General features: G+C 40.1%; 1 protein-coding gene across 8 annotated transcripts in view; it reads right to left on the reverse strand.

Moving 5' to 3' along the window:
• Positions 1-2,458: 2,458 nt before the first annotated feature.
• Positions 2,459-23,114, reverse strand: part of UNKL (unk like zinc finger) — a 32,303-nt gene continuing 11,647 nt past the window's right edge. For 5 of the 8 annotated variants that reach the window (XM_052680485.1, XM_052680480.1, XM_052680483.1 and 2 more), the window contains 10 exons: positions 19,622-19,706; positions 18,012-18,124; positions 17,013-17,201; positions 15,452-15,514; positions 14,041-14,206; positions 10,258-10,350; positions 8,291-8,521; positions 7,465-7,667; positions 6,520-6,774; positions 4,388-6,026 (listed from right to left, as the gene is read on the reverse strand). In XM_052680485.1, coding sequence (XP_052536445.1) covers positions 5,751-6,026; positions 6,520-6,774; positions 7,465-7,667; positions 8,291-8,521; positions 10,258-10,350; positions 14,041-14,206; positions 15,452-15,514; positions 17,013-17,201; positions 18,012-18,124; positions 19,622-19,706 — 1,674 coding nt within the window. In that variant the 3' untranslated portion in view covers positions 4,388-5,750. The other 3 variants (XM_052680479.1, XM_052680482.1, XM_052680481.1) reach the window with 3 other exon arrangements.

Here is a 23,114-nt window from a genome sequence, read left to right on the forward strand (position 1 = left end):
CGTGGATGGATACGGCTCACAGAGCCACAGCACCGACTGCGTACTGACGGGGTGCAGTTACTGGGAGCACAGTCACTCGTAACTCAGGTAAAATCCTTCTGTGTCATTGGTGGATAAAGGAAAATCAGCTGCAGCTAACAATCTTGTTACATTTTGGATGTAAAAGTATGTGGTGAACGAACTGGACATAGCTGAGCAGCTGCGGGAGTAAAGGTGGCTTTTACTTGACGGAGAGGCGCAGGCAGTGCTAAGGATTCGTCACAGCCGTGCTCAGCGGGCAGACCTGGCGTTAGATTTGCGCCCCATCGGGGCGTTTCGCGGCGCGATCCCTGACTGGCACCGCTGCACGCGCTGCTGCCGCCCGCAGGTCGGCACGCGGTACTGCAGGCGGCGCTCCGACAGACGCGGTGCTGACGCGCCTCGGCGGGGAGGGAATGGTGTGGGGGGCCGGAAGGTTTCGCGGAAGCAGCAGGAATCGCTCGGCCGATACGCGGCACGATCAGGAAAAGGCGCCCTGTGGGTAGGCGGAAAGAACACCGCTTCGGCGCCTGCCTCTCGTTGCCGGAGTGCTGCACAGCAATGCAAAACGCGGTTGTGCGCGATGCCACCTGCAGATCGCGCCAGGGCTCGCGGCCGCTAGGAATAGGAGCGGTACTTCTGCTGTGCAGAACGCGTGCGCGATGCCGCTTGGAAGAGCGATGACCATAGAGCTTGGCGGACCCAGAGAGCAGAGCGGCCTGCAGCGTGCTGCCTTGTTTCCTTCTTACTAGAGACGCGTCTCTTCGCGGCGATGGCCGTGAGCGTCAGCAGCGCGGAGCCGGGGCGGCCAGGGGCTGCGCTTCCTCCCGGCCCGGCAACCTCGGCAGCTCAGGGCGGTTAACGCACGGCCTTACGCAGCGCTACGCCCCTCCTTCGCACCTCCTTTACTCCTTTGCACCTCCCAGCTGCCACAGCCAACGACTAAAGAGCAAAAACTTATTTTCACAGCGATGATCAAAATAATTCCATGACTTCTGTAAAGCATAACTGCTATTATATATGTATATATATATGTGTGTGCGTGTGTGTGCGTGTGGGGAGGGGGGGGGGGGGGAAATGCCCATCTCTTGATGGAACAGTTCCACAAATTTAATACGAGTAATTAAGGTCTGACGATGACCACAGTTACAGAAACAGGCAGTGACAATGATATTACTACCTGTATTTAATACTAGAAGACTCTGGATGGGAATATATAAGAAAATAAACGTGTTGAAATCACCTGCACAGACCTTACGGTCCTCCATTCTAAGGTGCCCGTGTCACGGACACGTATTTGGTTGTGCAGCTGGTTTGTTTTTACTAAGATACGGCCAAGTTTGCTATGATGTCTCACAGAATATTTTTTGAAAAACAGCTCTAACATTTTCCTGTGACTGCATGAATGGTTGAAGCAATGACCTGAGGATCAGCCTGTAGCAATAGCGTGCCTGGGCATTTCACACACGTGTACACACTTTTCATCTGTGTTTCTTTCTCCACCTAACTGTTTGTCAATGGTTGTTGCTGAGTAATTCAGCACAAGAGAAGCTTACAGAGAACATCTGCAAAATACTCCATGCTGATGTTGCTGTGGGTTATGCGTTGTTGTTTTTGAGATACGTCACTGCGAAACGCACAATTGTTCAAAAAAAAAGACTCAACATCTCAGTCCATCTCCTCTGAAACCGCAGTGTGAATGAACTGTGTGTATCAGTGGGACGATTCATGATGCAGTTCCCACTTAAATTCCTTTTTTGTTAGTGTCACGAGACTTGGAAAAGCACCAATTACTAATAAACAGAGAGAGAGAAGGAGAGCACCAGCAGCTGTGGGATTGTAAGCAAACGCACAAAAATTCCCACAAAGTACAACAAACTCTGATAGGACAGGACAAAACCATCCTTCTGTGTCTCTTAGGAGACAAATATCAGCAGCGAGATGTGGGCTGGTTTCCTTTAAAATACCAAAGCAAAATTGTCGATTAAGACACTTGTAAACACGCTTGTGAGTACAACAGCTGCAGAAAACCGTGTCATATATAGTTACAGAGGTAGTTCTCTGTGGTTATATATGGTACTCTGGTAGCCAAAGCAAAATCTTGTTTGAACACGTACCAATTTCCAACCATAACCACACGTTAGTCTTTGATTTACTTACTGTCCCAAGTATCGCACATGAATAACTCTGCTCTGTTCCACCCACAGTGAAGTTATGGTTCAAAAACCACTGTTTGTCAAAGGCTGCACAAATGCATGAAGACATTGTCAGCTAACGCCAGACCTCTTTTTCATCACAGCCCGAGGCTGACTACACCTTGAGAACAGAGCAGTATCTTCATGTTAGGATACAAAAGTGCAGAAGTGTTTGAAAATGCCACCAGTTTAACTTTATACTTTTCTCGAGGCAAAAATTGTAGAGAGGCTGTGAGTCAACAAAATCACATTTTAAACCCAACTTCAACCTTTATTTAAAATGGACCGCTATGATCTTCAAGAAGTTTCTGAAATAGGAATAAGTAAAAATATATTTAATGCTTGTAACTTCCCTTCCCTTTTTGAAAGGTCTCTCACGTTCCTGCAAACTCTCCCCTTTCCTGCCTTAGGATGCAGCAGCGTACATTGAGTTATCACAGAGATGCGCCGTGCTTCGGTTCTTTGCTGACTCACGTCTTCAGATAACGACCACAAAACCCCACAAGGACACCTTATTTAAGCTCCTTTTCAACAATAAAGATTTCAGTACACACTTTGCTTTTTGATTCAACATGAAAGAACTTTAAATAGATTAACTTCTCTGCCTGTGAGCTCACTTCTTGTACTGAATACATCGATACAGAGATACAAACCATGTAACACAGTAGGAGGTCATTTAGTGTAAGCTGTACGAGCATCTCACGTGGATTTAACAAAAGAAGGAGTAACACGGGCAGTTAACCTGAACACGGACAGTGTGAACATCAAGGATTAATTAACTTCTCCTCCTAAATTGCACATTCCCAACAACCAGGATGAAGTACATTACCACCTTTTAGAAGAATCAGTACGTCAAAGTGCCACTGCCTGGTGACAAATCAAAGTCATTCCGCAGATCCTTTCACGTGTTGCCTCATTAGTGAAAACATTTACTTCAAAATACTTACAAAAGCAGGAGACATATTCTCGTTATCATCATATTGTATGACACAAAACTAAGCAATAGAATTAACTGCAAAATCCTCTTTTTATGTCTTCTGCTATTTTGTAGGGTGTTTGGCATAGGCACTTGGTAAAAGTTATTACACGTGTCTGCTCCCAACAAGTACCACACAAGTTAGATAAGGTACAAAAAGTTTAAGACTACAAATATGGAAACCAAGAGAAATAGGCAAATGCACAGCACTGTACTCAAAGTGATCCGCTCCACAAAATTTAAAACATGTCTTTAAATATGAGAGCAGATGTGCCTTACTGTTCTTCTTCCCACTGGTACATTTATAAATATCGCAGTATGCAGTTAACTTACAAATTGTAAAAAATCTAGGTAAGTTCTCACGTCTATTTAATCTGCTTATGATTCAACAGTAAAACCTATGAAATATTTGAAATTCACAGTACACATATAAAGCATCATATTATTGTGTATTAAAAAATAAGCTTAAGACCAAGAAAGCAGCTTAAAGCAATTTACAATATATCCTCCAACAACAACAACAAAAAATAATTAAAAAGTGCTTTTATAGTAATCATAGTTTTTCAAACAGCAAAGTAAACGTAGCGTTAGACCGATTCCCAGCATGGCTCAGCACACAGAGCAGACTGGCTGGGGCCTTGCTCTCAGTGCCTGCTTAGTGCACCTGTGTATCCAGCTCTGCTGATGACAGTAACAGCTGTGAGTGCTTTCATTCATCCTGCTAAGATTTCTACAAAACACTGCAGTGCAAATGAACCCATGAAGTACCTTGTGCACCTGGAATGAGAGTGGGAGTTGGAAAAGACTGGGGTGGGATTGGGCTGGAATGAAAGAACCTTGAGACTACTGGAAGCTGGCTGATATTGATATGTAAAGGTGAGCAAGGAAAGCAACTGAGTTTCTCACATCAAAACCGAAATCAGTCTAACGCTATTAAATGGATTAATTATCAGTGATTTATATAATTCTTATACAAAATACAAAAGCATAAAATATATTTCATTCATTAACATGATATGAGTACCATGCCTGTATGTTACCACAGATTACTTTTTTTCTTGCAGCAGGGACATTCTTCTTGCTTAGCTGCACAGTGATCACAAAGTATGTAATGTTGACATGGATTCAGGACAGTGCTACCATCACCTTCTTGACATACTATACACTTCTTTGACTGAAGCTGAAAAATCACCTGTAAGATGATTACTGCACTCAGTAAAAGGATTCCAAACTGTACAGTTATGTTTTAGCAACTTTATGCTTAGCTGTGCTGACAAAAACTTTAACAACACAAAGAATATTGGTTTTGCACGATGAATAACCAAGGCGAGGGCTGTAAGATCTGAGCATGCACAACCATTACAACAGCAGCTGGAGGAGTACAGGTGCACTTAGACAAGAAAATATCTAGGTTAGCACTTCTGGACTGCAGTTTTTCTGCACCATTGGGATAAGTGATGCAAAGAAAGAAAAAAAGTCAGCCTTTTTTACTATCGTGTATTTCCTTGTTCTGACATCTTAAAGTACTGTTACATTTTCTTAGGTTGTGAGAGGTGTTTGCATTAAGACAAAATGGAAGCTTTCCAGATAAGCTACACTTTGAATAAAGCTACAGGGATGGATTTGGGATGGATGCAAATAATGTCTCCATGTGGTAAACCACATCAACCTTATGAAGGGACAGGAAGAAGTGAACGGCATCTAAAAGCTATATTCATTTTTGAGAGAGTCATCTTTGGGGTAAGAGAAACATCCACAACACTGTGTGTTGCACTAAGACAGCACCTTTCTCCTGGATGGAAGAGACAGGTGAGAAGAGGCCACAGTGGTAAAGGAAACCTGAGAAGCTGAGCAGCTGTGAAGGCTGGTAATTGTGAACAGCCCAGTCTGGCTGAGATGACTTCTGCCCCAGGATCTAATGACTTGGTTCAGATAGGAGATGCCAGGACTGTTTTGCTTCTATTTAAAATCCCCCAGGAGAAAAACAAGTGATCCCTAAAGCAAATGTACTCAGCACAGGAGCCTGGCAATAGCAAGTCTCACCTATCTTCATTGCCAGAGACGTAAATAATGTTTTAACCTCCTGTAAGGAGAGCCTGGCTTTTCTTTAAGGCAACAGTTCATCAGTTCAGCTGATACAGACGGCACTGGACAGGAGGAGCACTGAGACAGAGAATACGGTGCTGAACTCTAACAGGTACAGGAATACGGCAGACTGTTCTAGTAAGTGGAAGGAAATATTACCTTTTTTTTTGTCTGGACTGTTCAGTGACAGTCAAAGCAAAAAGAACTGCCATCATGTGTTATCACTGCCCTTCCAGACTGTAGAATAAAATGTAATGTAAAAGCAAGCTCAGGTCAGGACAGTCTGACGTAGGAATGAGGCACTGTCACTATCATCTCCCTTGATTATGCTCAGAAGAAGGGAATATGACTTTCAAAGCTTTGACAGCCCTGAGAAATGCTCTGCATCTGACAGCAAAAGAGCATCTTACACTTTGGCAGAACCCAAGTTTGGGTTTTAGAGAAAGTGGAATGCAGCACTGTGGTCACTAATGTGACTAAGGGACCAAAGCATCTGACACGAGGAGAAGCTGAAAGAAGAGAGGGATTCTTATCAATGTGTGGGAGGAAGTAAAAAAGATACAGTCTCCTCTTGATGGTATCCAGTGAAAGAAGAGGCAACAGGCACAAATGATAAGGACAGGAAATCCCACTTTTACAGTGAGGGTGGTCAAACATTGGACAAGGCTGCCCACAGAGGTTCCAGCATCTCCATCCTTGAAGATATTCAAAACACTTCTGGGCCAGGCTGTAACAATTTGCTCAGGTTGACCCTGTTTGAGTGGGGCATTGGACTAGATGATCTCCAGAGGTCCCGTCGATTGCCAGTGATTCTATGCTCCAAGTCTGTACTGGCCTCTCTGACTACACAAACTCCTAGTGCAGAACCTCACCACCTACATTCTAAACAAGCGAATAATGCATAATTGTTTACATTTATCTACTACAACTTTTAATTTATTTAGGTAGTGGCTGAAATATTGGCAATTTAAGCTTTTTCAGATTATTTATTTATTTCTTTATTTATTTAAAATCACCCTCAGAACCCTTGTGAATTGCTTGTCATTCACTCTGATAGCTGATCAAAAGAATCAGAAGAATCTATCAGGCCGAGAACTCTGAACATCACGTCGTCCAGAAAGAAAGACTTAACACTGAGATCAGTGATGCTCTCTGAAATTAAACCTGGCATGTGCATCTCACTGAAGCTTACTGAGCTGTCAGTTTTAATTAAGCAAAAACAGTTACACAGATGAAGAAACTCACCTCATCTATTGTTCCTAAATCTAAGTGCAGCCGGCTTTGTAAGGAGCGAAGCTTTGGCAAGGATATTTTTTCTATGTCTCCATAGTTTTCCATGTAAGGTAATGCAGTAGACAGGCAGGCAGCTAATTGCACCTTCAGCTTTTTTAATTTATTTTCCACTGCTTCCTTCTTCTGAAGAGCGAGTTGTTTGTCAGCAGATGCAACATCAGCACGTTCATTTGCTTCTTGAGCCTCTTTCTGCCATGCATCACATGCCTGAGAGAAAATGATTTCCAGAATGTAAGAAAAATTGTTTTTTCAATTAAAAATGGAAGAGTAAATTCAAAAGCCTTCAAAGGTGCACGTTTCTAATTTTAAACACAACAGTGTAATTATGGTCAATTTAATGTTTTTCCCTACTTATCCTACTGTCACATTTATGGAGCTCTACGAACGGAACACGTGCTCAAATTTCAGTGTCAGGAGACATTAAAACCTGCCAGAATGCAGCAGAGGTACTTTGCTACTCCTTATCACAGAGAATATGATGTGAGAGGAAGAAAAGGACTACAGGAAATGCACTGGAATGGCAATTGTCAAGAGCCTGGTTTGACTGCTGAGATGGCTGAATGTCATCCAGGCACAACATGCAGCCAGAGCTGCTAGCAAGCTTTTGTGTGTGTGTTTGCACACGCTTACCAGTGGAAAGAGGTACAGGAGGGAATGTGTGTCTTTAGTTACTTTACACTGAGACACACAGCTGTTCAGCACTAAAGGGTCTGCTTCCTTTACGCTGCCAGCTCATTTAGGAAAGGGAAAAAAGATCATTCATGGTCAATTCACTTGATAGATTGTAAAAAAACTCTGGGTTCAAGGATAATAAAACTTGTAAAAAGGAAAAACAGTTGGAGGTGCATGTTTACTAAATACAGAAAAAAAATGTAATACTACCATAAATGAATGTACCTGTTTTACTTGTTGCCAGGATTCTTCCCATTGTTTCAGTTTTCTCTTGGCATCATCAAGTTCCTGTCTAACTCGAGTCAGTTCGTTCCCACTGCTGTTTGAACTCACGGATGGGGCAGTGCCACTGCTCAGAACTGGGGATGGGCTGGGAGAGAAATTCCCAGTTACAAAGTCCCACATGCTCCCTGTAACACCATTTAAACCTGAAAAACAAAAAGTAGTGTCTGCACACCCTGCTGCAAAATGTTTCACATGCAGAACTACATAAACGCACTGCAAACGCAAAACTTACACTTTTACCTGCAAGACTCGTTATTTGACTACCTTCAGAAACATAAAAGTCTGGAAAATATTTCTAGTTCTGGAACAATTCACAGAACTTACCACATGCTTTTCTCTTGCTGCTTTTATTAAAAGAGAGCACAGTCAGCAAAAGGAGAAGAAATGGTGGGAATAATTCATGTACAAAAACCTTTACTCCTGGAAGTCCATACATCATTTTAGTTCTTTCTATTTTCTATTTTCCATTAACAAAAGTTAATGTAGCTAAAACGTGTTCTTACTGCCTACTCTTATCTTTCAAATGCCTAAGTAAATATCTCCTCTTCCGAGAACACTTTTTGTCTTCACTAGGAAGGAAAAATTAACTCCTGGAACTCCCTCCCACCTACCCCCTTTAACACCACTGTCAGCAGTGTTAACGATTATAATAGCTGGGCTTTGTCTTCCAGATCATGGGAAATCTGCACAGCCTCGAGCTGAACCCTCCTGAGCTGCCATCGATTCCCCTCTTAAAACACAGCAGTGCAGCCTTCAGCCTACTTACCTAACGAGTTGTGAGAAGAGGCAGAGGTGCCCAATATATTCTGTTCTGATTTCAAAGGCTGAGGCTGCTGTTGGTGAGGGACCATAGCGGATGAAACAAAAGACTGAGAAAGTGATTGTGAAAGAGAATTGAGTGGAGAGGTTGAAAGGGATGATGATGAATGTAGAGAGGAGGAACGAACAAGAGAACCTGGAATATTGACAGGTGCTGAACTTTCCAGTAATCTTTTACCTAAGCATGCACAAAAAAATAAAAAATAAAAATCAGTTCCGAAGCAGGACACAGCTCTGCAAGTATTCTTAAAATTAAATTGCATATTCAAATACCTGCCACTAATAAACAATGTATTATTTATCTGCTACTGTAAGAAACGTTTTAAAATTGAACACTTAGAAGCAGTGCCATCATCTGCGGCTACAGAGAGAGAGAAAACATTTTTCAGATCAGGTTATCTGACTCAGAAATATTTACAGCCAACTAAAGCAAATGGAAAAACTGAGTGGAACTTAAAGGAGTAAGAAAAATTTGTTTTGTATTTTAATACATAAACTAGAGTTGAGAAAGTGAGACTACATACCTTAAAATGTTTCACTGAGTAATAGTCAGAAATACCTCAATTTCTTTCTTCTACATACTTTTGTTCAGTAGATTTTAAATGTCAAATGTACTTAAGTCTACAGAAACTAAGTTTGAAACAAAGTAATAAATAATATAATCAAACATGTATTGCTCATAATTTTCCAAAATAATGGCAATAATAAAAGGTATCTTTAGAATGAATGTTAAATGATGCACTTGCTTGAATAACTGTGAACAGATGCATTGGTTTTCCCCAATCAGGAAACAGTTCAATATTTACTGTAAAGATTTTAATCAAAAATTTTGAATAGCAGTAAAAATGACATCACCTTCTCCTTGGAGAAAATAGAGCAGTCAAGTGAGTTATACTTGAAATCACGAGTCATTATTATGGTTTTCTGTTTTTGCTTAAAACTGATGAATTTATGTCATCAGAGAAAACATCTTTTTGGAAATATTAAAAAAGAAGAAAATAATGCTCATTATAAGCTGCACTGCAACAATGTCTTCAAAAATATATCATGGGATACTCAGGAAGTGTTGGCAAAGTCTCCTGAGCAACTGCCTAAGGAAGATACAGGACAGACCAGAGATGTATGTGACATAACAAACAATAAACCTACACCTCTGTTTGCAGGAGAAGCAAGGGAGCAACACAGTAAAGGCAGTTTAGTTTAAGAATCTGGCCCAGTAAGAACTCTCAAATTTTAAAAGCCCGAGATCCCAAGCAAACACTGTATGGGGTTTCACAGAGCCATCTCTTTTCTAGTACTCGAGTTATTCCTCACATCTACTGGATTTTGCCCAACACAATCAGCATCGAGTAGCAAGGCTGTGGGTGAGGACAGGCCAGAGCTGCCCCATGCTGGGCACAGCCCTTCCCAGCCACCCGCAGTGCAGAGCTGCTGCAGCACACAGCCAAACCCATCAACAGCACTGGTGCTGCTTCTGGGAAAAGGCATGTAAGAGGGCAAAAAGCTGCAAAGCAGCAAGGAGTGAGAAAAAAGGTGTAAGAAACAGCCCTGCAAACACCGATGTCAGTGAAGAAAGAGCAGGAGGAACCAGAGCAGAGATTGCCTGTGGTCAGGATTTTCAATAAATGCATCAGGACATTCTATAAATGTAAGCCAGTCCTTCCAGCAGCTGTTCTGCCCACGGCCCCAAGGGCATGCCAAAAGCACTTTTTAATCGAGCAACCCCTTCCAAAAGACAGGCAGGATGACAGCAGTCTAACCTGCTTACATCTCAAATTAAACAGGAAGAACAGAACCGAGAACTATTTGGCACAGTCACTGTTGTCTCAACTGTGAAGAGTAAACTCTTAGAAAGGTGAGAAATAAAATGCCTTCAAGTGATACGTAGTTTGATTTTAGGATTTGAGCGCTTACTTGCTAATCCAAGGTCACTGCCTTCTTGATCTTCCAGCTCCCTACTGATGGATGCGACATTCACACCGTTGAAATGTATATCTAGAGCTGAACCTGTTAAACAAAGCACTGCGTAGTGAATTATCCGTGATGCTGAAATGAGGAAACTTTGATTATTTTTATTATCATTTCCATCATAAAAATCCTTAATGTCTAGATCATATCTAATATGGGAAGGTATTATGGGGGAGGGAACCACCTGCTGTGCTGGACAGGATGCCCAAGAAAGGATGTTCCTCTGCCCCAACTTGCACTTCTCACCTGGCATCTTGGACAGCTTTCTCTGTCCTTTTTTTCCTCCCTCTTCTTACATTTCCATTTTTCTCTGTAAATGATATTGACCATTGTGGCCACCAGCAATGGACCCCACTAATCACCCTTTGTGCACGTGAACCCTTCTCAGTATGTTCGTGCAACAACACCATATGAAGGAGATGTTCCTTTCTTTTCTTGTGTTGGTTTTTCTTTCCCCCCCACTAGAATAAAAGCAGGCCATTCACACCATTTCCCTTGTCTAACAGGAGTAGCTTGCAGTCTTCTGCAGCTTATTCTGCTGCATCTTCAGTGTTCAGTGCATCACCTAAGCCTCAATGTTAAGTGCTAGCTCTATCTGATTGGCACGCTCCTTCTAAGCTCCCCTACCCCCTTCTTTTCTTCAGCTCTTGAGGACTATTACTCAGCCAGCAGACAGAAAAAACTTAAGAGCTCCCCATGCAATCATGATGAAGGGACAAAGAAAAGGCTTCAGACCTCTGTGTCTGACAAAGCTTCCTCAGTTCTTGCCAATATAACTCCTGCATTTCCCATAGTCCTTTATCCAAATTCATTCTTCCTCTTTTCCCATTACCACCTACTGTCTTCTCTTCCTGCAGCTCCTTCACTTTTTTTTTGTTTAAACAATTCTTCAATGCACCAATTTCTACAAGAACATGACAGGTTTGTTCTACGAGTACTTTACAGTTTTGGCTCTATTCAAATTACATACAGCACTTCATTTTCATTGCCATCCAGTATATCCACAAAGTAGAACTCTGGAGAAATAACATATATGAAATTTCTTTGGGGAAAAAAACCCACAAAATCTACACAGTTACAGTAAAGTACATTAACCTACACTTCCATGAGACATGGACACTGTGACTCACCTTCAAGTAACAAAAATATCATCCTGAAAACTATTTCAGAAAAACAGCTGAAGGCAGCAGAGGCATATTTTACCTCAGAAGAATCAAGGATCTCTTAAGCTCAGTAACAGAATGACAAATGGGAAACAGAGCATGTAACAGCTTAAATGACTTTGCAACACTTGTTCTGCATATAATTTTAGTGTATAATTTTAAAATTGTACTGAATTAGCACCACATCAAGTACATGGAAATTAGACCTTGGATTTTACGGTTACATTAGCTACTTGTTCTGGTCAACTAGCACACACTTACTCCAAAAGCACTCTTTATTTTGACAAAAAAATTTATTTCCACAGTATTAACTGTAAGCAGTGACATTATATTACTCACAAAGAACAAAAACTAAAAATCTGCTCACTAATTCTAACAACTAAAAATAATTTTACATTTATGTTTCAACACACAGATCATCCAACAAACCTTTTAGGAAAGCAGGGTATATACTTGTGAGACTGAGGAAAATATCTGCCATTTAATATTCTGCACAGATTACTTTCAAAAAGAGATGAGAAGAGGAAATGCCTACCTTACCATTGCTAAGTGCTGACTCACTGCCTGCAGTCTCCTGCTCTCTGGCACACACTGATTTAAACACAGAAACCTTCAAGCACACCAGCTAATCACAGCACAGCCCTGCTCATGTGACTGACACCACAGGCTGCAGAATACAATGTCCTTCAAATCACATTTCCTGCTACAGCCTCCTGAATAAATCATATTTACTGTAGAAGTGCCACATATTTCAGCAAGTTTGTGCATAACGCTAATTAACAGGGACCACGAGATGTCAGGATTGATGCTTGGAGGGATGGAGAAAGGCTGTCTGAAAGGGCTGCCAGAAACCACATGAAGTTCAACTGAGCCAGATAAAGTAATGCAGCACCTGGGATAGAATAATCCCTTGCAACAGTACAGGCTGGGGACCAAATGACCAGAAAGCAGTTATGCAGAAAAAAAGCTAGGAATCCTACCAATCAATACATTCAGCATGTTCTGGGGGAAGTAAAAGCAGCTGGCCTGCATTAGGAACAGTGCAGCCAGCACACTGAGGGAAATGATTGCTCTCCAGCACCTGTGAGACCACAGCAAGAGCACCATGACCAGTTTTAGGTTTCTCCATGCAAAAAAGACATTTACATGCTGCACTGTGTCCAGCGCCTTGCTGTCTGGATGGTTAGGGGACTGAAGCACATAATATACAAAGACTCAAACTCTGTATTCTTGAACTGATACAGTTGATCTGTCAAAGTATTTGGAAACTCAAGCAGGAGAATCACCAGCAAAACAGCATGAAATGTTTGATACATGTCTTCAACAACTGATTTATTTTTGGAAGGAGATGAACATACAGTGTGCTCTGTTCAGCCTACAGTGGTACTGTGCAAAAAGTACACAGCAGTTCAGAAGACAACAGTACATAATAGTGTACATTATGTGTGTATTTCCTTTCAGAGAAAACCATGGGACTTCAAATTGTTACAGTGTTCTGTGCTGCCCTATGACCAAACCCTATCAGACTGACACTTAACAGGGCTCTGGGCAAATCCAACAGTGCCTGAAGTACTGTGTCCAGTTCTGGGCTGCCCAGCACAAGAGAAGTGCTGAAGAGAAACCAGCATAGGGCCACTAAGACAACTAAGCTCTGGATAAGCCTCCTTAGAATAAAGATGTCTGTACCTCTCTATGCATATTGTTGAAGATACCCTTGTACCAAGTGTCAAGTTATTCTTGGCGTGAGGATGTAATTATTTAATAATTAACTGAACAGCATAATGTGACATGATTACCTACTGGTGACTGCATGAATTTACTGTCAAAGTTCTCTCCTTTCTTATTAACAACTTGGACAGAAAAGCAGTGTCTAATTATTATTTAAATATTTATCTCCTTTTAACATTTTCCAGCTAAAAAGCCTTGCTGGTTGGAACCAAGGGAAAGGCCCTGGGTTAGTGATGAGGATTTCTGAATGGAGTATTTCCTGAATCTGTCCTGTGTATCCAAACAAAAGCTTCCTCCTTTTTGTGTCCTTTCAGGTCTGGCGCACATAAGGAGAACAAAAATATGATTTTGCCCCTGAATGGATCGATAAGGAGATTGGAAAATAGACAGCCAAGAAAAATCTCCCACCTTCCTGCAAAGACAGTAAAATCTGTAACTGCACCTGCTGAAGTAACCTCAAAGAGAAAAAAGTCAAATCTCAGCGGCTCACCAACACAAGTTGAGGAGACATCACTTCTATTTCTAGGAACGTGGTGAGATGCATTATGAAGGTTTTATGCATTCTTAAAATTGCTGGCCACTATCAATGACATATTCCATTTAAAATATGTCCCAGTTACTCATTCCTATGCTGACACTGCAGAGTTTATGAAAAACAACGATTTTTTTGGGAAAATATTCAATTTAAAACTCAGATATTGTTTTGAATGAAATATAATAAAGTTGAGTACATACAAATGCCTTTACCAATAAGCTGTTCTGAACAGACATTAAAATAAGGAGAACTTGAATAATGCAATAAACTGCATATAATCAGAGAGTAGATGTTAAGACTTACCTATAACTGATTCAACTGTGTTACCAGCAGAATAGAATGGGAGAGTTTGGGTACTGATAATAGAGACAGTTGTAGGAGATGAACTATCTGATCCAACACTGGAGGCCAGACTGGAAGTTATACTTGAAGCAAGTGGGTTAACCACTGAAAAAACACTGAGATGGTTCTGTTAAAAACAAACATATACAATAGAGTATGTGTGTGTATTCTTACACAGACATGTAAGCACATGAAATAAATACAGTGCAATTTTAGAAATCATTATTTTAGTTCAAACAGAAAGAAATCCAAAAGGAATCTCTAAATGAATAGATTAAGATAATTTTCCTTATCATTTCCATGTGGTTGGATATTGCCACTGTATGAGGAAGTTTTGCTTTCAGAGAAAAGGTATTTAAATACCTTCAAATGAGCTTTACAATCAGTTAGTCAGCTGAAGTCTGATGACCCTTTTCAAAAGGAAAATATCTACTGAGCAATTATACCATTTCATTATACATTTGTACACAAATTATATTCTAGATTTCTTTGTTCTGCAAAATTTCCCATTTAATCCAAATGCAACTGGTGCATGAACTGATCTTCATTTTAGACAGGGGAGAAACTAAACTGCACAGCACACACCTCTACTACTTATTTCTAGCTGAACTCGTTTCACACAACTCATAAAACATCCTGAGTCAGATGGGACCCACAGAGATCACCAACTCCAACTGCTGGCTCTACAGAGCACCACTCACAACTCAAACTGTAGTTCTCAGAGCACTGTCAAATGCTTCTTGAAATCCAGCAGGCTTAGCGCTGTGACCGCTGCCCTGGGGAGAATGTTCCAGCCTCTGACCACCCTCACAGTGAAGAACTTTTCTCTAATACCCAACCTGCCCTGTCTCTACTGCATGCCCTCCCCTTGGGTCCCGCCACCAGTCACCAGAGAGATCAGTGCCTTCCTCTGCTCCCCTTGTGAGGAAGTTGCAGGCGCCCATGAGACCTTCTCAGTCTCCTCTTCTCTTGGCACAACAAATCAAAGAGACTTCAGCTGTTCTGCACACATCCTGCCTTTCAGACCCTTTAGTGCAAAATCACAGAACGGCTGAGGTTGGAAGGGACCCCTGGAGCTCACCTGCTCCAACCCTCCTGGTCAAGCAGAGCCACTTAAAGTAGGCAGCTCAGGGCTGTGTCCAGAGGACTTCTAAACACCTCAAAGGAGGGTGGCTCCACAGACTCTCTGGTCTGGTGCTCAGTCACTCTCATAGTAAAGAAGAGTTTCCTGATCGGATGGAACCTCCTGTGTTTCAGTTTATGCTCATCACCTGTTTCTTTAGGCTGCTTTGCAAAATGCCACAGAATTTTGATACTGCTTTAATGAATCATCCAAAAGGGCAAAATATTAGTGTTAGGCTTTTGGCAATACCTGCTTGTTGTCCTGTTCATTTTTTTTCTGCTGACTCTCAGCTGAGAAGCTTCGCTGCTTTGCCTGAAACAAAAAAAATTATGAAATATATGAAGTTAACGAGTCACTGATAAAAATATATAACCAGCTCATGAAGGGTCAGAAGCATCTCTGTAATGATGTCTTGAAAAGAGGGAGACTTAATTTCCCTTATTGCAGTTCCATAAGGACAGTTAAATTTTAATGATCGTAGAGTAAATCAACATGGAAATTGAAATTATTTCTAGCTCCTAAACTGAGTAGCCATTTTAGCACTATGATATGACTGAAATAACATGTTCCAAGTGCTTGCCAGCTGGTAACTATTTCTCCAAGAGGCTGCTGGGATAGAAGCCTGCGTTAGCCCGAAGTTTCAGAACTGCCTACATTTTCTCTTTCAGCAATCATGCTACAAATAACAAACAAAACCATTTCAAATATAAAGGCAGATTTTAACACCATTTTATACTAAGGTAACTTCTGAAAGAAGTGAGACATACCTAAATAAAAGGGAACTGTAAGCCCTTTCTCTTTGCCACTGTGTTCTTGCAGAACAAGAACAAAAATATTTCTGCTCTTTTCAAACCAGAAACTTTAAGTGATTTCCTGAATCGCAGTCAGCTCTGCACGGTCCCCTCTGTCTCTTCAGGAAGTTATTTCTGCCACCTTTGTAAAGTTCTTTGTTCTTTTTTTCCTTTGAGAGATTTCTAATCTCTCTTGTAGTGAATGTTCCCTATCACTCAGACACAACTCTTCTCTTTCTATGCCTCCCATTATTCTACATGTTTTCTTCTTCGTTGCAAAGCCCATCACTGCCTCCTTTCCAGGCATGGCCAACGTGGCCAATAAAAAGTAAGCATGACTTGTTTGTGGCTGAGATGCATGTTTTGTAACAGCACATTACTCACTGATATTCACCAAAACAGCACCAAGGCTATATTGTTTCTCAATTAATGCTGACTTACCTCCAGAAAGCAGCCATTTGTTTGGTGCTGTTACTTCAATAACATTTGATCATGAATCATCTGATCACTACATTAGGAGATGGAAATCTTGTCAAAACAACCAGATCACTAATTTACAGTCTGGCTGAACATTTACACCTAAGAAAGTGACAATGCCTGGAGAACTTCACTGTAATGATCCTGCCATCACCTACAACACTTCAGCATTTAAATAAACAGAATTACTTTTCAACAAAAAAATAAAACTGAACCCTACCAAATGTAGCTATGTTTGGGTTTCTTCACAGTTATCTTGATCTATTCTTGGCAACATGGGCTTAAAAATGACCATCACATTTCTGCAAAATTATGATTTACTGCATGCCAGCTGAGCTGCAGTGACAGATTCTGTGAGTGTTCTTAGTCCATGACAAGTGCATTTCGACACAGTTTTTAGCTCTCTACAGGAAAGGATTCCTGACCTTGGGTTTAATATTATAAAAAAAATCACTGCAGATACAGGAGATAGAGAACACTTTCTGCTTTGTCTATTTATTTAAGATTGCATTTATACTTCTAGATGCACATTATTCACATACCTGATCTTCTCGTTCAAAACCTGGTGCTTTAGGATAGCTGGATGTTGGTGAAGAAACACCTGAAGTGCTGGACTCAGAACACAAAACACCATTTGCTAATGATCTCTGTCTACAAAGAGGCCCAAGGGGTGACAAAGAACTACTGCTACCAGAACTTGATGTTACAGGTGGACTTGAAGAACAGGAAATCTGTAGGGGACAGAAAACAGTGTCTAATATATTCTGTAAGACTTTTTACGTTTATAACATTTTCCCTTCCTAAGACAATAAATTGAAATTATAAATTAATTTCACTCTTTTTTTAATACAATGCTAACTTCAGCATATTTGTGTGTATTTTTGGTGTAAGCTGAAAAAAGTACCAGATGACAGATGTTGAATATGTATATATTCAAATTGATACAAAAATAAAGATAAAAGAAAGTTCTGCAATATACCTTTCTAACTCCTGTCCTAGCTGTCAAAATTTTCTATTACAGAATACATTTACTACCCCTGTAATCAAAAACCTTTCTACTACCAACACACTCTGCACACTGCATCGCTGTAAGAAGCTTTAAGTAAAGCATGACTGGGTGAGACATCACTTCACATATTAATAAATTAGGACAGAAAAGAGGGGATCTTTCAAGATCTTTCAAGAATGAAATTTTTCCTATAGAAAAAAAAAAAAGACAGATAAGTTAAGCTGTCCTTTAGTTGTATGTTTGATTAACAACGATGCTTCTCACTGGAGCATTCAGAATAATTGCATCTTAAGACAAAAACAAGGGCAGAAAATACAGGTAATACATGATTAAGTCTGGTTTCCAGAGCAGACATGCCATTTAGGTTTTCAAAACCCAGTAAATATTACCTTCTGACATTTAGTATAGCTTTGATTTTTTTTTCTCTTTTGTTGATGTACAAAGAAATAAAAAAGAGCTGCTTAAGGAATAAAATAATTACATATTGGCAGTGCTGATCAGTGCTAGCTATTACAGAGTCATTTACACTTACGTTTCCAGACTGCCCACTGTTACTTGTAACACTGTTTGTGGCATTAACGCTGCTGCTCCATTCATTTGTGATGCCTAGGCTGTCTGTTGGGAACAGGTGAGCACCTGGTTTGACTGAAAAGTAACAGCATCATAATTACTGGGTTGGTTTTGCTTTTGTTTTTTTGTTTGGTTGGTTTTTTTCCCCTCTCCCCAGCCCAGAACCACTTTACTTAATAACAAACAATGGAAAGAGAAACTTTTGCTTACAGTGCTTAACTTCAGAAGGAATATTAACCTTTGAGAAAGTTTATTCTTAACTTAGATGTAAATTACAATCCATTATTTGTTAAATTTTAATACCAGAAAATTCATCTCAAAGTAACTGAACAATTACTTCCCAATTTCCCCAAAGGCTACTTTGTTAAACTATTAAACATCTCAGTCATTTGATTATTTTAATTTAACATCTTAAGGAGATTTAGTCTTCAATTTTTACATACAAATAACGAGTTAACAAAAAAATTTTACTTTAGTAAACAATTGCATTTAATGATATTCCTCCCCTCATAATTCATGCATACAATACCTCCAAGAAAGGGAGTAAAGACTGGGAAAAAAAATCTCTCAAACCTACAAATCCTGCAAGATTTTTTTTTTCACCTCTTGCAACTAATGCACTTCTGAAGGGGTAACAGTAAGCTACTACTTAGGAATCAAATGTGAACATTTCTTTCCTAGGAACAGTAAGTAGCTCTGCTAGAGTGCAGGGCTATGCCAGAAACAGGATGAGTGTGAGACAGAGACACCTCTCTTCACTGCAGACAGTGCAGCTGAGGACTGTTTCTAACAGTGCAGGTTTTGCTACTCTGCCTATTAACAGTAAGTGAGAGAAATACATCAAATTTGAAATTTTTGCTTCTACAACCATTCTAATTCCTTCTAATAGCAAACATCATCATTTCTGGCCAGCTCCATGGAAGTTACAAACTCTACATTGGAAGCACCCCCCAGCTTAACTGTATTTCCACAAAGACCTACGGATGTGGTTGGAATCCCACATGGGGGCCCCACTCATGGGCATCACTGAAACTCCTGAAAATCTGTCTTGAAGGAATAGTGAAAATTCATCATGGCCTTAAGAAATCAGGAAGGAAAAAAAGAACAAACAATAGGTCAGCTGATTGTGAAGAACTCACTGAGAGAAGACCAGGAAGACTACCATAGAAAACACATGCTTCCCCAAGTCAGTTCAACAGAGAATGGTAGAAGCTGCTGAGAAATGTATGAATGGTGGGAAGGATTCCACATAAATTTATCTAAGTTTACTACAGTAGTTTCAATAGGACAACGAGTGTATTTACAAGTCCAACAGGTATACATTTGGTAAGTCAAACTCAGTAGGGACAAGCTGCATTTGTAAAGAAAACTTTCTGTTCTGCTGCTGCAGCAAATTTGATGTACTTTCAGCAACCTCCCTTAGCAATGTAATATATTGGAAAATATGGAATGAATTTCTAAAAACAAGTGACATCAATTGCCATTTACCCCTTAAAACTAAGGATTTTAAGTCACTCCTGCTGCAGGTGCTTAAAAATAACACTGATAGAAAACAGTAATTCTCTTACTTACTTTCACCATGTGCAAATGCACAGAACGGGCCCCGAGGGCAGTAACCCGTCTGGCGCATATCATTGCACTTTGTAGACTTGTATATCTAAACAAAACAGAAGTGTGATTAACTGAAGCATATTTCCTACTGAGCAATAAAACAGAATATTTTAAAGCCTTTAAATGAAAAGTTCTTAATATTAAATTAATAGCAATACATTTAATATAGTTTTCTCAGAAAACTCAGTTCTTGCGTTTCTAAAATCAAACAGAAAAGCAGAACATTAAGAAAATTAAACCTCAAACGAGAATCCTAACCTCATCCTGTGTAATAATAAATATTAACAATAGCATTTTAGAAAGCCTTGATTAAATTGCTTTTGTTTTCTATGAGGTATAGAAACAAGTCAAACGCCAGTCGAAGTCATTTACACCACTGTAAGAAATTTCACAGGAGAAATAATGTCTGTATGTCTGTATGTCTGTATGTCTGTATGTCTGGGGCTGCTGAATCACAGCCTGAATCTCTGATTGATCACCTGAGGCGAGCACTGAGTCAGCCCTGGAGCACAGGTGAAGGCAATTCAGCTGCACTGCAGGAAGGGGTGGAGCCTGGCTGCACCTCTCCTAGACCTGTTTAAGAGCTGACTGCCAGTGGGCAAGGATCTCTTCTGGAGATCTGCTCTGCTGGAGTTTTGTAGTGAGCCCAGGATAGAGTGAGTGTCCTTTCCTGCTCTAGTATAATAATTATGTAAGCCAAGCTCTTGGATGTACCATATCATCTGTATATTCATTCATTCTACAATATACGAGAATGTCTTAAGAAGAAAACAAAACAATCTGCTTTTTTTCCTACACGCTGCCTGCATTGCTACACCTCTAATATTTAAATCTTACTAACGTTCAAATATCTTTCTCTAACCTGACTGAGGCATGTGAGAACTGAAGTAACAGTGACAGTTCAGGGCAGCAATCACGATGTAAGCTGCACACAAAATCCAGGTGCAGTTTCCTGGCTCTAACGGGATCTCTTGTCTTTGTATTTCACATGGCTTAGACAAAGCTGGCACAGAACAATGTTTATATCAGAACAACATTAACCTATTTGAAAGCACACAGATTCTTCTGATAATTAATTCCAGGAATTTGCTGATCTGTGGCAAATGGCAGTGGTCCCCCAAGCTTTGGCAACAGAAACATAGAAATAATTTATTTTTCCTTAAACACCAAACAGGAGACAAAACACCCATAGTGCAGGAAAGCATCCACCTGAAGAACACACTTCACAGGGCCGTGGGACTCATCTTTCTACCAGTTTCCCTGGGAGCTATCAAAGCATTGCAAAACATGAAGGAGTAATTTGTGGACACCAAAATTAGGAAATGAAGCTGGATCCTTCTCTTACCTATTCTTTGGTTATTGGTGAATGTAAAATCCCAACTCTGTATATCTTATGCTTATTATGCAGAAGGAAAAAAGTAGTACTACCAGATGGTTTCAACAAAAGCAGTAGCTAGAAGTTGAGTCTTGAATTGTTGTCCTAATCACAAAATCACTCCTAGTCCTATGAGATACCCAGGTGGTGAGAAATGCCTACTGATACTTAATACTATTGGAAGAAGTGACAATATAGAGAAAATCAGAAGAGTGTAGGGGCCAGAGCTGGCCCTGATTCTGGAGATGGCCACATCGTCCACATGTACCAATGTTACAAAGGCTGCCATTTAGCAGTGGTGGAATAAAGCTATTCCTAAATATGATAACTATAAGATTTCTTCAAAAATCAATCATTGAGCCAAAAGGCAATGAGAATATTCTTTATCTGAATCTGGTGAAGCGTGAGGACACAAAGTCCAATATAAAAAGATAAAGCTGGATAAAGTGACTATGAATTGAACTTGAAGGACACAGAAAAGAGATGCTGAATTAATGCCCTTGATTTCAAATCAGTAGGATGAGAAATGAAGGCAAATCAAACAGATTGAATTTCACTGCAAAATGAGCACTTCACATCCTCTACCTCTAGTCAGAGGCTCAAAAGCTGTGTGGAATTTCCATTCTAACCACACAGCTACAGCCAGAGCTTGAGCAAAGGGAAATGATTACAGAGTACAACGTTGAATAGAATCTCCTTTGAGCAGAAGCACGTTGCTAGTTTCTGTGAAATTAAATGCTACAGCTAAAATCAAGCGAGCTGATAACCCTGTGACCACGAAGCTGTCTTGCGTATCAGCAGGAATTATGTCCAACATTTCAACAAAGGCAGTACAGCTAATGGAAATAAAGATGGACAAAGACTGAGATGATCCAGCTGATGTGGGGGCAAACTAAAACTACCTTTGGTTCAGGGCCAGGAAATGAATTAGGCAACTCTAAGTGAGAGGTTTTAAAGAGTGGCGTGTAAAGCAGCTGCAGTTGGCACATACTTGTAGTAAAGCAGTCGTATCAAAAGCACTACATATGGCTGAGGCATACTAGGCATAGCACCCATTAAGTTTGAGAAGAGCAAAAAGAGCTGATTGAGACTATTGTGAGTCCACCAATTATTCTGTCCTAATTTAATTAAGGACTGAAAGAAATAGAATAAAATTATAGGTACATTTGGCAAAGCCTGCTGTGGTAGACTCATTATTGAACTTTGATAAACCAAAGATTCTTCTCTAAAATGAAAAATGGTCATTCTAATAAGACATCAATAAACTATGTGGAGAGAATAATTAATTCAGATAATGAAGATTATGACTATTACCAATGTAAGGTATCTGCTGTTAAATGGGTAGATTACAATGGATGGTAAGAAGAAGGAAGGCAGCAGGCAAAATTGGCATCACACCTCAAGCCTCAGCCTTCTGACTTATTTTTAGTATTTGCATTAATAGCTTTGTCATAAACTAAAGTATGATAGTTATACTAAGCAGGAAGACACTGTTATTACAGAAAAGGGCTGGAATACAACATGGAAGAAATTAGGTAATCTGAAGTAAATCCATACAGTAAAATCTCTAGTTATCAATAAGGACAGAGAAATTCTGGAGCAGCATCTCAGGACTGGAGATAGTAAACACCTACTTAATATAAAGATGCAGATGGTCAAACTGATAGGGGACGTGATAAGGAGGAGTTTGAAAACAACCTTGAAGTCAGTATTCTAGGAGTTTCTTTCAGTGATGTACTCTTGAGATTACTTCAATAATCTTCATAATTGGAAGAGAAAACAGCAATTACTCGAGTGGTCTTTGCTTGTAACTTACTAAGCTTTTAACTTCCTAATGCAGCCAACATCCTGCTGTGAATTCTTTATGCCTGTTCAGAGGTCCCAAATCCCAGATAAATCTCAAGTACTGTACAGGTAGCTTCTTACATAACATGTCTTTTCAGTATCATGGGTTTTTTCCTCCATTAACTGGAAAATCTAATACTTTCCTAGTGCTGCAATAACATTTAAATCTCAGCAGATAATGTGGCACTGCTCTCTTCCCCAGCACTTTATTTTTACGCTCAAATATCCAACAAA

The sequence above is a fragment of the Tympanuchus pallidicinctus genome, unplaced genomic scaffold (assembly GCF_026119805.1).
Source record: "Tympanuchus pallidicinctus isolate F22 unplaced genomic scaffold, pur_lepc_1.0 scaffold18, whole genome shotgun sequence".
Lineage (NCBI taxonomy): Eukaryota > Metazoa > Chordata > Aves > Galliformes > Phasianidae > Tympanuchus > Tympanuchus pallidicinctus.